This window comes from Chelmon rostratus, chromosome 14 (genome assembly GCF_017976325.1).
Source record: "Chelmon rostratus isolate fCheRos1 chromosome 14, fCheRos1.pri, whole genome shotgun sequence".
Taxonomy (NCBI): Eukaryota; Metazoa; Chordata; class Actinopteri; order Chaetodontiformes; family Chaetodontidae; genus Chelmon; species Chelmon rostratus.
Window position 1 is genome coordinate 15,041,015 of NC_055671.1, and position 16,332 is coordinate 15,057,346.

General features: G+C 43.4%; 1 protein-coding gene across 1 annotated transcript; it reads right to left on the bottom strand.

Annotated features, from left to right (window-relative positions):
• Positions 1 to 123: 123 nt before the first annotated feature.
• mntb (MAX network transcriptional repressor b) lies at positions 124 to 15,322 on the bottom strand. Its single transcript, XM_041952636.1, has 6 exons — positions 15,021 to 15,322; positions 10,848 to 11,430; positions 10,675 to 10,716; positions 10,179 to 10,290; positions 5,061 to 5,253; positions 124 to 4,757 (listed from the first exon to the last, which is right to left on the bottom strand). The coding sequence occupies exons 1-6, from the start codon at positions 15,091 to 15,093 to the stop codon at positions 3,937 to 3,939; spliced, it is 1,824 nt and encodes a 607-aa protein (XP_041808570.1). The 5' UTR covers positions 15,094 to 15,322; the 3' UTR covers positions 124 to 3,936.
• Positions 15,323 to 16,332: the final 1,010 nt, after the last annotated feature.

The following is a 16,332-nucleotide window of genomic DNA, read 5'->3' on the forward strand; positions in this document are numbered from 1 at the left end:
CTTCTCTACTGTTTCATAACAAGTCAAAACATATTAATAAAAAAATCTTTATAACTGCAACTTATATCTGTTTCTATTTTTACACAAGAGCATTAAACACAGGAGCAAGATGTGTTGTAAATGTAATAAGATTTATTAAGAATCTTTATTATTTCATCAGCATAATTCTTCATCATTAATATGTTGTATCCATTATCATCATTGTTATCTTAAACAGTGGACAGTTAGATCTAAAAGGCAGCCCAAAGTGTACAGGCGATATATAACTTAAAACTTTCTCCATAGGGAAAACATGTTTTTATATTCATATATAATATCAATGTAGCATGAGGTCCAAGATCCTGCCCACGTTATACAGTATTGTACATGGTCCCAAAAAAAAAACAGAAAAACAAAACCTTTAAACAAAAGAAACTAAACGGCGATCTACATGCAAAACAAAACCAAAAAGAAACAAGCATTTTTAAATTTGAAGATACATACACTCATATGCCAAAACGTGCATACGATCACAAATTTACAAAACTTTCATACGTACATACAAATATTACAAAACTCAAATTGAATATTAGACATTATTGTGTTATCAAGATAAGAGCAACAACTTTTTTTTGTTTTGTTTTTTTTTTCTACTTTTTCCACTCCATGTCTCAGTCCAACTCACAAAATGGAAAACTTAAAAACATAAAAAAACAATTAGGACAGTAAATCTTTGTCTCTTCCATTCGCTCAATGTGTACGTGTTCTGCCAGAGTTGTCACAGTGTTCAGGAAAACTGAGTATAGGCACACACGATAGCACCCAGACAGGCTCATACCATAAATCACCTCTGTGTAAAAAAACATAGCTTGCTTGCTACACACACACACTCTCTATCATGCACAGGGCAAACTGTATAACCAAAAACAGCCATGCTACAGGTACAGTAGGATTAACTATAATACAGAATATAAAACATATTGAATACAGTCACATATACAGACATAACATACAGAAACAGCAGAAGAGGCGAGGAGCGGATCCACGCAACTTTGACTTCATACACATACACAGACAGGAGATTTTATGGTGTGACATGTATAGGCTGGCAAGAAGGCTGTGAAGCCATGAATGTTTTGAGTACGTGCACATAAAACACACAGAAACATAGACGCACAAAAAAGACACATACACAAAGAAAAGGGGGCGTCACAACACATTTTCCATTTTGAAATGAAAACACTGAGAAACTGTTTTTTGTCAAACTGATCTTCTGGACTGGGGCAGAGGATTTTAGCTCTGGTGTTCCACATTGTTTGTTGGACAAAGTCAATATCATAAAAATGTCACCTCGCTCTAAGGGCCGCAACTCACGGTTATTTTCACAATCAATCATTTCGTCCATAAAACGTCAAAAAATTGCTGGAAATGCTCATCACAATATTCCAGAGTCTAAAGTTACGTCTTTAAACTGCTTCATTTGTCCAATCAACAGCCCAAAACCCAACAACTCTTCATTCACTGTCATAAAACCCTCACATTTAAGAAGCTGGAACCAGCAAATGTTTGACATTTTTGCTTGAAAAATGACCAAAATAATGAATCGATTATAATAGTTGGAAATTAATTTTCTTTCAATCGACTACTCGATTAATCGACTAATCATCGCAGCTGTAGTCACTGCCAAATTATTCTTCACTAAATTGCAACAAAATGCAACCAGATCTTAGGCCTGAACAATATTTCCTCCAGTCTTTAAAAAAAAAAAAAACATTTCTTGTGCTGTATCCAATCATTTCAAGACCATTCAGTGAGAAAATCTCTCCTACTTTGACCAAATAAAAAATCGTGACTCAAGCTCCACTTACTAGCTTTTCTGGCGCTCTCGTCCACACCTCACAATCTTCTCAGCAGTTGGAATTTATCAGGAGACCACACTGTGTCCACTATAATGCCGTACGAAACTTGAGTAAGGATTATCTCTCCTGTTAAGATTTTGTTTGTCAAACTACTGTTTTCGTGGTCAACAGCCATCGCGTCTCTCATCGTTTTTCAAAAATTTAAAAGCCTGTGCAGGACGTTTGCGTTGTGCCCCAAACTGTTGGAAGATCAGTATGAGGTCTGAGCCGAGGCAGCAGAGGGAGCTGTTGCATTAGAGTGACGAGGATGAAAACCTGCATCGCCTTACAGTGTGTTAAGGGAAACACTCACGCATGTTACGAGAGGAGTTAAGTGGTTGTACGGGATGTCAGCATCTTTTCCGCCTTTGAAATTAAATCCAGGCGTTTGGAATAAACGGTCGACGGCAGGCCTTGACTGTTGTGAAAACATGATTTTAGCTGATGAACTATCTTATTAAAAGCCAATGTGATGCACATGCAAACACTGCACGGGACACACAGGAGTTTTAGAATAACTCTGGCTGGTTTCCTGATCTTTTTTGCCTCAAAAATCATCTGTGAGTCCAAACACTTGATAGGAATCGATGTACTCAAATGACAAATCTTTAGGTGTATGAGTAACTTAGTTTTCTCACAGTGAAATCATTTTGTCAAGCCCCCTCTGTGTTTTGTGCACAGCAAGAATCAAATCAATCTGACAGTCCAAGAGCCTTTAACAACACAGGACTTTCTGCCTGTTGGGCTCAAACTTATCGGTCTACTTTTAAATCTGTAGTTTGGTGGTTTCCTACGAGGAAATCCAATGCCTGTGTAATAACCAACAGGCAAAGGTCATGTTGTCTCTAGACATGACTTCTCCACAAGGCAGTTAAAAACAGATGCTGCTGCATGTTAAGCAAACCAGGCAATCCTTGCTCTAATTCTTCCCCTTTAACCGTGCCTCTCAGTTCTGGAGTTGCTCCATGTTTGGAGGGACACTCCACTGTTTTGGAGTCGCCCTCCAAAAAGAAAGCCACAAGGGGAGGTGGATAAATAACTCCACTGCTGAGTGGGACACTTGGGACAGAAGCTGACGGCAGAACAGAAATCACATATAAAGGTGATGAGGTTGTGTCTTTTTCCTTCTTTTTTAGCTGCAAATTGGATCTGGTTTACTATTTGCAAGGTGTTTGGTGCCAAGTGCATTAGTGAGGAACCTTCATTTAGAAGGACGTTGGAGAGGGCTGAACGGTCACTCCAAGGAGCAAGTTTTTGCTCAGACTGGAGAGCAAAAGTGAGGGGAAAAAGAAACTGGAAGCAATGTAGATGAGAAACTTTTCTGTCAGTGTCCCTGACAACAAAAAGTGAAGAAAATCAGTAAGTGACGATGCTTTAGCTCTATTTAGCGGACTATGGTACATGCCCTGTGTGTCATTAATTCTGATGAGTAAGACGACTGAGCTGCCTTCTCCTCCTGCCCTCAAACATATCAGTGACATTATTCCACCAGAATGTCCCACATGACATGACATGAATATATGAATACAAAACGGGCACACACACTCCATCTCCAGGGGCAACAGCCTGACGACAAACAACTCTTTCATGCGTTTGCCCTCAATGAGTGAATGAAAAGTTAAGGTAAATCCTTGATGCCTGAGTGTGAACTGAGCTTATTATGTTAGTGCTTCTGGTTGTAAAGGAAGGAAGGGAGGAAGGAAGGAAGGAAGGTAGGTAAGAAGGAAGGAAGGTAGGAAGGTAAAACAGAGTTCCTGTCTTTGCAGCACAGACTAATGTCACAGTCTTATTTTCACGAACAATGGCCTGACCCACTGACTCTGCTTTAATGTTGTTGTTCACAAACTATCACAGCTGTGACAAAAATATCTGGACATATTCATCGCAGGTTGTCCAAAAAACAGTTGATGTTCTTCTTTTGTAAATTTGCATGTGTCTGTCAGAGATTCTCTGCTAGTGATTATTGGTAGGAGTGTGAAAACTCATCCAGAAGTTCTGAATCTTTCTCTCCTTCACCTGTCTTCCTTTCATCAGTCCGTCCCAGCTATGTTTTACTCTTTCAGGCCAGTTTGAGTGTGCTGACAGGGAAGGTTGGGACTGTAACCATAGTGACAGGGTTGAGGACGGCAGCCTGTCCAACCAGCTGTGGGTGGGGGGCCAGCACAGCTGTGGGTTTCCCTAGCGACGGGTTCCCCTGGCTCATCATGGCTGCGCTGTTCACCTGGGCTCCGTTAGTGTTAGCTTGAGGATTGGCCTGGACGTGCGGCAGGGTGTGATGGGTGAAGGTGTGAGTGATGTGGCCCACCATGGTGGGCTGGGAGACAGACACGCCCTGGGGGTAGAGAGTTGGGAGGTGGGATGACAAGGGGCCTCCCAGGTGAGCCACAGGGTGGACGGTGATGTGTCCGATGGGCTGGGCAGCTATCGGCTGGTGAGTGGCGGTGGCAGCAGGAGCCGCTGCGATCGGCTGTGGGGTGGAGGAGTTGGGACCAGGCGAAGGGGCGATGTGCGTCAGGTGCTTGTGATTGGCTGGCAGGCCGTGATTGACAGCCTGGATCACTGATGGGTGGGAGACCGCGGCGTGAGCGATGACAGTAGGCTGAACCTGCACAGCTGGGGGCTGAACGGGATGAGCCGGCAGAGGAGGGGGCGGACCTGGGGCCGGAGCAGAGACGATGGCTTGAGGTGGAGGTGGAGCTGAGGAGGAGGGTGTAGTCAGGACACCAGAGAGAGGCAGGGTGGTGTGCTGGATTGACAGGTGAGAGGTGAGGAGCGGCTGGGCTTGTAAGATGGGAGGTGTTGGTTTGGGGAGGGACGCGGGTGCCGGAATAGGAGCTGGGACATCATCGTCAATGTCCTGCTCAAAGTTGTCTTCTCCTTCTGCAGACCAGAGAGGAAACTGTCAGTCATCATGATACCCTCCAGGAAACAGTGTCATGTTTATGCACTGTGTGTGTGTGTGTGTGTGTGTTCATGAATGTTGATTTATGTGAACAAAAATTCAAATATAATAAAAATAAGTCCACTGAGACTGTCAAGAGGTTCACTGAAATTAAAGTTAAACTCAACCACTGCTTACTCTCCCCTGCATACCCCATTAAAAATAATAGCGTGTAGGAGTATCAGGTATGCAGGTAATATGTATAATGTATACTGGAGAGTAGTTGCATCTCATCCCTGTACCTGAGGCAGTGGATGTGGAGGCCTGGTCGTCCTCTGGCTGGATGGTCTGACGGAGGACTCTGTCGATCTCGATGACGTCCATGCACTGGCTGAGCTCGTTCTTCAGCTCTGCCAGCCGCTGCTGCGTAGCGATCTTCTCTCTGGCCAAACGCTCCATCTCATGCTCGTACTCCTTCTCCTTCCTCTTCAGAGTCTTCCAGGGGAGACACAGACAGCAGGGTTATCTTGGAAATTCTGCATAATATTGAGTTTCTTTTCACAGGTTCATACGGCAATATAAGAGTGAAATTCATATATTTTTCAAGCACTTTCAAGGTACCTGAACCAAAACTCTTCAAGACTTTATCATCACATCCAAATTGTTACCAAAATGTGAAAGTAAATAAAGTAAATTTAAAGAATTTTGTTTAAACCCACAGCAATCAATGTATACTGTCACTTTGTTTATTTTAAATGCTGTTCATATTAACTTTATTACATGTTTTGATGATAATTATTTAATGCTCTCTAAGTTCAACGCCAGGACACAACAAACAAATATGAATACTCTTATTTCAAATATTAAACTATCTTTGGTTAAAGTGAGTGATTGTGTCGATGTAACACCAGATGATGTTGAAAATCAAGCATTTTTTAAAGGAGTATATTTGAACCTTGAAAATATAAAGCTTAGAAATAAGCATTTTCCAAACTTTCAAGACTTTGTACAAACCCTGTTTTTAACAAGAACTACTTTCCTCACTCACTTAATTAGGTGTGATTAATATTGCTTTGTTGGGTTTTTCCCCTCTGAGATAAATAATAAACTTCCTGCAGGGGTTTCCAATAAAAGTCTTCCGAGTAGCGACATTCTGTCCCATGAAATCCTGGAAATGTGTTAATATGAAACAGATGGAGGAAGTGTTAACAGCAGCAACAGGCACACATTGGCAGATCATAAAACAGGGAAACAGGTTAATAAAATTATTTTTAAACACAGGGGAAAAATAGAAACAAAGACTTGTTCTGTCTCTCCTAAATAAAGACCCAGGCCACTAATTGAGAACATACCTTATGTATGCAGAGCTAGAATCAGTTTTAAATATCTACAGTTCAAAAAACTGGCACTGCAGCAGAAAAAAGAATTCACACCAACTTTCTCTCTCTGTGCAGTCTTGGCCACTCCCATATTCACCCCAGCTTGCACAATCCTGAAACACAATGTTCTCCGTGCAGGAAGGCATGCATACAAATTCAAGCATGTTCGCACTGCTTTTGTTGGCGTCCCAGACTTAAGCACCTCCTATTTCCTGGATATCAGGCTTGTTTTTCTGAGAGAACGCGGTCAGGGTGGGATGCCATGTTTCATTACTTGAGGTCATCACCGTCCCATAAATTCTGATGTCACTGGAATACTGCATTAGTCACATGTGGCTGAATGAAAGTCTTCATTCCTAGCGCAGCACTGTCATTGACTGAACAGGAAGCTGCATGTGCGTTTGTAGTTTCACAATTGAAATTAAGAATAAAAACACAGCAGGAGACACAAAAAGAAAGAAAACTTAAAAGAAAGAGTACAGCTTTTCCAGCCGCACCACGCTGTCTCTGTGACCCAGATTCTGTGTGGGTCAGCTGACGCATGAACACCAAACAGTATGAAGGGGTAAAGACATTAACACAGATTACTGGCAAGGAATGAGGGAGTGGGGGAGGAGGGAGAGGGGAGGTACAGGAGGAAAATGGGAAGGTAAAGGACGACAGAGGATGTAGAGGTGAGAAAGGAAGGAGGTGAGGGGATCAGATTGGTAAACAGAAACCAAATACTGTTTTTAATGTGTGCCGCTGGTTGGGTTCATTATGTCACTGAAAAATAAATATCCTGTGGACTTTTTGAATAATCAGCATAATGTCTGAAAAAAAAAAACCCACACAGATTCCTGTCTTACCAGTACAACCAAAAAGAGGATATAGAGATGGAAAACACTGAAGAGGATGGAAAATAAGCACACAGAGACGCATAATCTTTCTACAAGACACTGTTTACCCTCTGTAGACATGTGATGGCCTCACACGCATGCCCACTTTCCTCACCACTCCCTAGCTACCAGTCCACACCTGCTGAACTTTGCCATCTTACAACAGCTCCACATTTCTCATCTAACATCCTACCCTCTACATGCCTACACACATGCCGCCTTCTCCCTTAGTTGTCAGCTCAGTTTAAGGGGTCTTGAGTGAAGAGGAGGTGGTGGTTTTGGAAATAACAGCAAATCAGCTCAAGTATTTCCAGCAATTACGTCCTAATAGTCTTAACATCCGACTACAGAGTTTCTGTCATCACAAGAAAAGTTATTCTAGTCCATTCATGTCTGTTATTTCTTGCGTGACTATAACATCTACCGTGTGTCTGCTCCATATGCACACTCACTCCACACACTCCCTCTACTAGACGTTAAGACAAAGCATGACACTACTGACACACATTCACAGCCAACAAACATTATCTTGCCAAAGCTGGCCACAGAGGAACAACAACTGCTTATGTATGTGCACATGTGCCCCCACAAACATGATTTCAAGGTCTTCCCATACAAACCCAGACACCATTAGGCCTGCGGCAAATCACCAAGGAAACAGCTGTCACCCATAGCAGTTTCCTTGGCAACCCCATCCTTGAGGATTTGGCTGCTTGAGCAGCAGCTTGTAAAGAAACATAAGGAGCTATCTAACTGGGTGAAGCACAGGGGTAATTACATGTAAGGAGTGATGTGACTGGACGTTTGCCAGTCTGGTGCTTCAGATCACTCCCAGCCCACGCCCCCTCCTCCTCCTCCTCTACACTTCCATCCCACACTCCCTCTACACCCTTCCCCCTCTTTTCCCTCCTCCTCCTCTGCTTCATCTATGCCTCTTTTATTCTTTATTCTACCTCTTTCAACACATCCTGTCTCATTAAAAATATGTGAAAATTAGATGATATTTTGCCCTAACAGGTATCTCTGCCTCAATCACATATACATCTGTGTATACGTGTGATCTTCACAAGGTTGATATGAGGACAAGGTATTTCAAAAAGGAGCAAATGGAAACACTTGATGTCCTGAAAGCTCACATCAGTGCTCCATAAAAGACCAATGTAAGCAGAAACTGATTGACTGTTTTAGTCTTGACATCACACACAGACACGCACCACCTCATACACACTCGCTCATGCAGACAAACATGGAGGAAAGGACCGACTGAAGTGCCCTGGCCACCTGCTGTCCGTTGCTATGGTTACCAATGGTTCTAAACGCGACAGACAGCAGGGAGATACAGGACGAGACGAAAGGGAAGAAAAGGTTGAGTTAAAAGGAAAAGAAGATCTGATACAACTGTTGCAAATCTGCACCTATTCCACCGTTACAACCATGGAAAGGCTGTCGCACCGCTCCATTACCATACCCTGTACCTGACACTGTCTCTGAAATCTGCCGGTGCAGAGCGGACCGGAGTGGGTGAGCGTCGATGACATCATCGGGCTTGCGCTAGCCATGTGCTCAGATCTCACATGGCTCCGAGAGAGGGAGAGAGAGGTTGCATGAGGAGAGGTACCAAGAGACGAGGTGGGAAAAAAAGAGGGGGCTAGCCGATCATCTACAATAAAAACCTACCGATTGATTTATAGGTCAGAGAAGAATATACCAAAACAGGAACATGGAGAAATACACAGAGTAGTGGCAGCATATTCAGATTTCATTTCTAGTGCAGCTGTGTTCCATTGCCTTAATTGGGAAATAATTCAATATTATTACTATTGATTTGCTGTAGAATCATATTGTGTTGATTTCAACAAATTGCCTTTTCATTTCACAAAATTCTGTTTTCTAAATCAAATATTGCAGGTTAATTTTTCTACTAATATAAAAAGGGAATGTAATTATATTTTTGATTAATACATTTTTTAGCCTATAAAACAGAAAATAATGAAAAACGCCTTGATAACTTCCCACAGCCCAAAGGAACAGCAACAAATTGCTTGCTGTATCCAAAATCCCAAAATGTTCAATTTGCAACTATATAAAAGCGAGAAAAGCCGTAAAATCCTCACATTTGAATAGATGTAACTGTGAATGTTTGACATTTTGCTCATAAATTATTGATCTGTTATCAAAGCTGTTGCGGATTAGCTTTTTGTTGAGCGACTGATGCACTGACTGACTGTTTCAGCACTAGTAGCGGCTGCCGTTAAATATCCTGTTGCCATTTGTTTTTGGGGGTGGTGAATGGAAAGATTTTTAAGCCATGAAATCTTGAGTTGTGCAGATTTCCTCACCAGCACCCTGGCTCTGCCTCATTTCAAAACCATCATCATCTCCTGTCAAAGACTGCCTCAAATCCCTCTGTGTTGTGCTCCCTGCAGGCTGACCCAAGATCTTGCAGCCAGTCTTGTTTTGAACACGCTCTTCAATCTCATGGCCTAATTTAGCGCCTTCCACTGACTCCCAATTGCATATTCCATTGAACTCAATATCATGAGCTCCGACTTCACGAAGAAAAAAAAATGCATCTCGCTCCAGGCTGCAATTCATTTCTGCCATAGTGCAGAAATCCTCCCTCGTCTACTTTTGTAGACAGAAAACTCACCTCTTCAGGGTATGCAGTTCCCTCCCCCACACCACCCTCAACAATGCTGTTTTAGTTCTCCACACAATTTCAATGTGCTACAAATCTTTCCCCACAAAAATGTTACTCCTTCAAACTTTCCGGTTATTTAGCTGTTGGGAAAACCAGCACCTTTTCTTTTTTTATACTGCCTGATACAACATCATAACAGTTTCACAACATTTCCAATAGATACGAATCTCCCTACAAAACTAAACTAATGTCCTCAAGAAAAGCAAACTCCAAGTGTGTTAAAAAAAATAGACATTACTATGTACAGACTCTTTATAGGCTGATTCACAGGATTCTGTGGATGCCATGCAATGAAATCCATCAACTACACTGGAGCAAAGCCCACGCTGTTCCCAGAGCTGAACCAGTTCCACCAATTCAAGACCAGAGAAAGATCGAAACAATGCCGTGAAAAACAAGACGAGAGTAGTACCCGAAACATTGTTTCGGACCACACCAGTATGTAAAAGCGTCAAACTCTACCTGTATGTAACGCAAAGCACTGCGGAGAACGCTGAGGTTGGAGGTTTTCTTCTCATCGACATTTGGAACGTTCTTCTTCAGCGTCTCAAAACACTCTTTGAGGTGCGCTCGCCTGAAGGGCCAAGAGTCAGAAACGAGAAAGAGTCACACTTTTGATATGCTCGTCATGAGCTTACTGTCCTGGAGAATAGTCACCATTTCTTAGTGAGACCATCATTTGCTTGAGAGGTTAACAACGTTGGTGTCATTGAAATTGCCACAACTTCAATTTTGCATGCTTGAAAAGGATTACATGGTTTTGAATAGGGTAGGTTGAGGAAATGCCATGATCTTTGAGCTGTTGAAACCCTTTCATAACACATTTGATAAACACAGAAATGTGTGTCTGTGGCGGTCAAGTGGTGGGCTAAGCTAAACAGGGCTGTTTTACATATTTTATTTTCTGATAAATTAACGCTAAGTGCAACAACGAGAAGTTCACATTAATGGAACTAACCTGTTCTTCTCCAGTTTATTATGCACCTCTCTGGTCCCCGCTCTGGAAACACATAATAAACGATCAAATACGACCATAAAATCAAACTGTACTCGTGCTGTAAATCAACTTTAACACACACACACATGCATGCACACGCGCGCGCGCACGCACACACACACAGATGAACTGACCCTCCTGGTCTCCTCTTCCCTTCCATCCCCCTCATGTCCTCCATCGTCACTCCATTAGGCCGCGGCTGAGATGTGGGTGGAGCTTGATGGGGGACCAATGCATGTTGCGAGCCAGGGTTATTAGTGCTGATGGAGGTTGGGTACTGAATCTGAACCTGAGGCTGTGACTGGCTGGACTTTGCACCAACCAGCTGCTGACCGGTCTCTACCTTCATCTGGGGGGTGCACAACAAGTGAGGAGAGGCCGGCTGCTGCTGCTGTGGAGGGGAGGAAGCATTCTTGGCTGGCGGGGAGCTGTTAAGCGACGTCGCTGCCGCAGCAATCGGCGTTGTAAGCGGAAGGGTCGGGACAGAGGGTGTCGCAGTGACAACTGGGACCATTGGGATGACGGCGATGGGGACTTGAGGGGGCGGGAGAGAGGGGGGCGGAAGGGCAGGAGGGTTATGCGGTTGTTGGCGGTGAGTGTCATCGCCCCAAGTGATGTGGTTGGCTCTGACCGGCTGAGACAGCGAAGTCACAAGTTCCACACGCCTCGACTCCACCTCCTTGTTGATGAGCTCCTTCTCTTTGCGCTGTTCTTCCTCTGTAGGAGATGAAAAAAGAAGATGCACAAAGGAGTGAGCCATGGAAAATAATGGATATCACCAAGAATGTTGGGAGAGGTGAGATGACGAGATGAGGAAGAGACAAACAGAAGAGTCAATTGTACATGGAATAAAAAACTGGACAACCTGCCCTCGGTTCAATATCAGAGAAATTCCTCATTAATTACCTGTAATTAACCTGTCGACCAACATTTAATAAATGACACATTTCCCTTCAGGTAATCTTAGCTGTTTCTAGGGCTGCAGCTATGATTATTCTTATTGATGAGTAATCTGCTGATTACTTTCGTGATTAATCAATTAGTTTTTGGCCTATAAAATGTCAGAAAACAGAGAAAAATGCTGATCAGTCTTTCCCAAAGCCTAAGATGACGTCCTCAAATGTCTTGTTTTGTCCACAAGCCAAAGATTTTCAATTCACTCTCACTGAAAAAAAAGAAAGCTGAAAATATTCACAGTTAAGAAGCTGGAATCAGAGAATTTCTACTTTTTTTTTAATTACTCAAATTCGATTACAACACATACATACATAGTTGCCAATTCATTTAATGGCTGACAACTAATCGATGAATGGTTGCAGCTCTGGCTGTTTCATTGTTGTGCTAGACATTACTGTCTATGAGAGTGGACGTCACTGTGTTTGCATAGTGAACATCTCAACACTCTATGCACACAAACACATACACATGATGATGTCATTGTGGGAACCAGGTGGTGGGGTGGGAGAAATAACCACAGAAATTGTGTCTGCATCCATTTCCTGACAGGGGAGAACACCCCTCTGTCTGCCCTGCGATTGGACTGTTCCAGCACTGAGCGTGCTTCCACCCCTGGGCTACGTCAGGGCCGTCTGACCAACAGCAGCGGACTGCTGTCAAGGAGCCACTCTGCTGGGTCAACTAGAGTTGGCATAACGACAGCGTATAAATGAAGCATCGATGTGTGGCTAAAAGCAAAAAAAAAAAAAAAGAGCCACAAAAAATAAATAAAATATAATAATAAATCACATTGTAGGATGGAAATGTTCCCACGCTGTGCTCATGTGGAGTATGCAGGGGCACACACACACACAAGCACATCCACACACTTAATGATATGAGTGAGTAGTTACTGCACACCGTTGCAAGCAGACTCAAAGCAATGTGGAAAGCCCTCAGTTACCATGGAAACAGCAACATTAGACACAGAAGAAGATCCCAGGGATTCCTCAAACCTGCATAACGCCAACACACCGCCCAGCCATCACCACTATTATAGAGCGAAATAGAAACACCACATGCCAACATGCCTGGCTGAGTGTTAAGTAACACTTTCATTGCTTCTCACATGAAACTACAAAGTGGCTCCTGATGACGCAATTCCCTTTCACCCAGGGCAAGAGTTCAGCTCAGAGAAGGCCTGCCCATCTGGATACAGTCATCATGTCATGCACAACAGAACTATTACTCTGCACTTCTGGAAACGTACATTGTTCTCAATTTGTGGGATTTGACAACAATGAAATTAAGACGTTATTAATAGTGCTACCTTGCTGTAACACTGTTATGCTTCTGTTCCTCATGCCTTAGCAGTAATTCCCTCTTTTTGTGAGCATCTTGCTTGTTTAAATAAGGCAAGAGGAGATCTTATCATAGTTTGTTGAGCTTAAATGAATAGCTGATGGATTGGTCGATTGACAAAAAAAAATCAATCAACAATTTTGATTACTGGTGAATCGTTTTAGTCATTTTTCAAGACTGCCATTCATTGCCAGTCATTCTGTGGTTTCATATCTTGATAGTCAACTGAATATTTATTGGTTTTGGACTACTGCAAAACAAGCAATTTAAAGAGTTATGTTAGGCTCTGATAAATACTGGACATATTTATAGAGTTTTCTGACATTTCATGGAAAAATGTATTCATCAGTTTATCTAGAAAATCAATTTTCAAAATAGTAGGCACTTAATTTAATAGTTGACAACTAATCGATTGTTACAACTCCAGTACATTTCTTTTATCCAGATCCTGAGACAGAAACTAAAATTGTTATTACAGTGTGGTGTCCCGCAATGTATGACAAAGACTATTACAAGATTGGAATATACCTTTTATAATGTTATGACTATGATTTCAACCATGTTGCTCAGACCTAGTCAGTCAGCTCAGAGTAAAAATGCAGTGGCTGAAGGAGACACTTCGCTAACATGACACAATAAGGGGGGATTCCACAAAGAGGCTGAATATCAGCAGTAAAATATAATCCGACGTGCAGACACAGAAGTCGATATCAGAGGAGAGGATGCTAACATGTGCCAAATTGTTTTCCTAGCTTTTGTAGTACAAGCCACGCATACACCATGCTCCAGATTGTCAAATGCACTAAACGTAAATTACATAACTTCTGCATTGAGGGGGGCTGGGCTGGGGTGGGTGAGCAGGGACGCTGCCCTACTTACCCCCCTTTCTCTCTCTCTGACCCGCCACTGTCAGTAGTCTGAATGGGAAGGGCGGGGCCGATTAGTGTGCGTGTATGTGTGTGCATTTGTGTGCGCGTAGGTGTGTATCTGGAGGAAGGGGGGGCTATGTGCACGTGGTCGTTGTGGGCGGATCCTAGCACGCGGTAGGGTAAGTATGCAAGGGGGGGGGGGGGGTGATTTGTCTGACACGTCATCAGAGGGGAGAAACACAAAAAGCAGCACCCTGTCCCCTTTTACTCAGCTGGTGATCATTATTTCGATCGACAACTCGTCGCTTTCAAATAACAAAAAAGGAGCGACACGAACAAATATTTTATGGGCTCGCGCGCAGATATACAAATGTGACGGGGTAAGCGCGTGAGGGCCCGCCCCAGTGTGTGTCATGAGATAGCTGAGCAATGTCAGGGTATTATGTAAAGAGCAGCCTCCGCTCGCCACCGCCCTGCCGGTGCTCGACGCACAAAAAACTGTGGCAAATCGATTCCGAGGGGGCTCTTTTATAACAGATACGATAAACTCTCTTGACAATAAAACTCTCTGATCACAATTTTTTTTACAGTAATTTTAAAACGTGGCTGAGCTCTTAGATGAATACATTGCAATAAAGTGCACACTCCACAGCCAGTTGCTTCGTAACAAAGATACAGTACAGAAATGGAGCACGGTTACTAACAGGAACTCCTCTGCTATGTCTGTCTATCTATCTCTCTCTCGCGCACACACAGCAACACACACTCACACACACACGCTTGCGGTGAGTCACTTGAGTGGTGAAACTGTCACACACGCGCCGAGAGCGCGCAAAGTAGTTCGCAAAACAACTTTGACCGTTTCCGCATTAAGAGAAGACAAATGTGTGCAAATACTAACCACTCTGGAATAGCCGATAGTTTGCAGCGACTTCACGCTCTTTTTTGGCATGAACCCAGGGCGAAAAAGAGAAACTACAAACGCTTCCGTTCATCATAGGCGGGTCGGTTGAAAATGCAAGACCTGCCGTTGATAGTAACGAGATACGGTCCACCAAAAGGCAGTTTAGGACGTAACACACACTGTTACTTGGTGTCATGTACGTTCAGCACGATGCACCAGTCTGCTGTTCAACTTACCACGTGTGATCTGTTGTTGCTGGGCTTGCCATTCCAGATATCTGGCCGCCTCCAAAAGTGTTTCGATGCTCATTGCGCGTAAACCCTCACGGCAGGCGACCCGGTGGCCCGGGACGGAAGGAGGAAAAAGACCGAGGGGTAGGTAGTGTCCCGATAGGAAGCGCCGTGTGCACGGTTCACACCCGCACGCCCGATCTGTTCGTCCCCTGTGTTTCTCCTAGAAGCAGACGGACGATTTTTAATCCGGCCGAACGGAAAGTAGATCCTCGCATACGTAAAAAATAGGATTGCAACAAGATGGCGATGCGAGCACGGGAATACACACAACAAGGCGAGTCGTGTTCTCGTTAAGGCCCGCCCCTCCCGGATTCTTGCCCCGCCCTGTTACTACGGCCTCCAACAAAACCCGGAAACCGCATCACGCCCTCCTACTCCGCGCTGTCAGTCTTAACGACCATTCCAAATTGCACCATTGCCTTTAAAAAGTTAAAAACCTCTGTTTAAAGGCTCCCGGAGCAAAATGGGCTCACGGTAAAGTTGCGTATCTCTGTGTGATTCGTAAAAATGGAAGTCCCGCTGATGGCACTGGTACTCCATGTTTTCGTTCCCGCTGCTGGCCCGCAGCGCATGAAGAACAATCAGGCGCCAGCGAGCCAATCAGCGCGCAGAACAACAAGGCATGGTGCTGGTCCACATGGGCACCCGCCCGGCCCGAGCGCGGCTCATTTGCATGGCGAGAGCGTGACTGGCCACCCTGCTGTCTCGGGATCAGAGCCGTCAATCAAAAGACAAGGGGTGGGGCTTACTAGTGCATGTGTGTGAATACTGAGGAGAAGCAGTTGACCAAAATGTACTATTATCATTATAATTAATCAATTATTTTGTTTAAGGTACATAACCATTCATACTAAATTCTAAAGTTTTACATCGAATAATGTTGACGATCTATTTTACGCCATAGATACAGCATCATTACAATTAAAATGGTTTAGGTAGATATATTTTTGTTTCACCCAATAAAAATGCTGTTGCTACTTCACGGGGAAAAACATACCCAAATAAATCCATTATCTGTCACATTTTCTTTGCAAAAGGAAAATATATATATGTAATATTGAGTGGCAGCCAAAAGAATACTGTATGTCCAATCAATTTGTTGATTTAAAAACTAAATATATTGGTATGTTATAGTATTTATGCTGTGCTGTAATTGTTGCATGAGTGTATCCAGAATTTTGGTTTCACTTTCCTTCTTGCCAGTTTACTGCATCTCTTTTCCAGATTTTTCATCTCACACCCACCATTTCTGTCT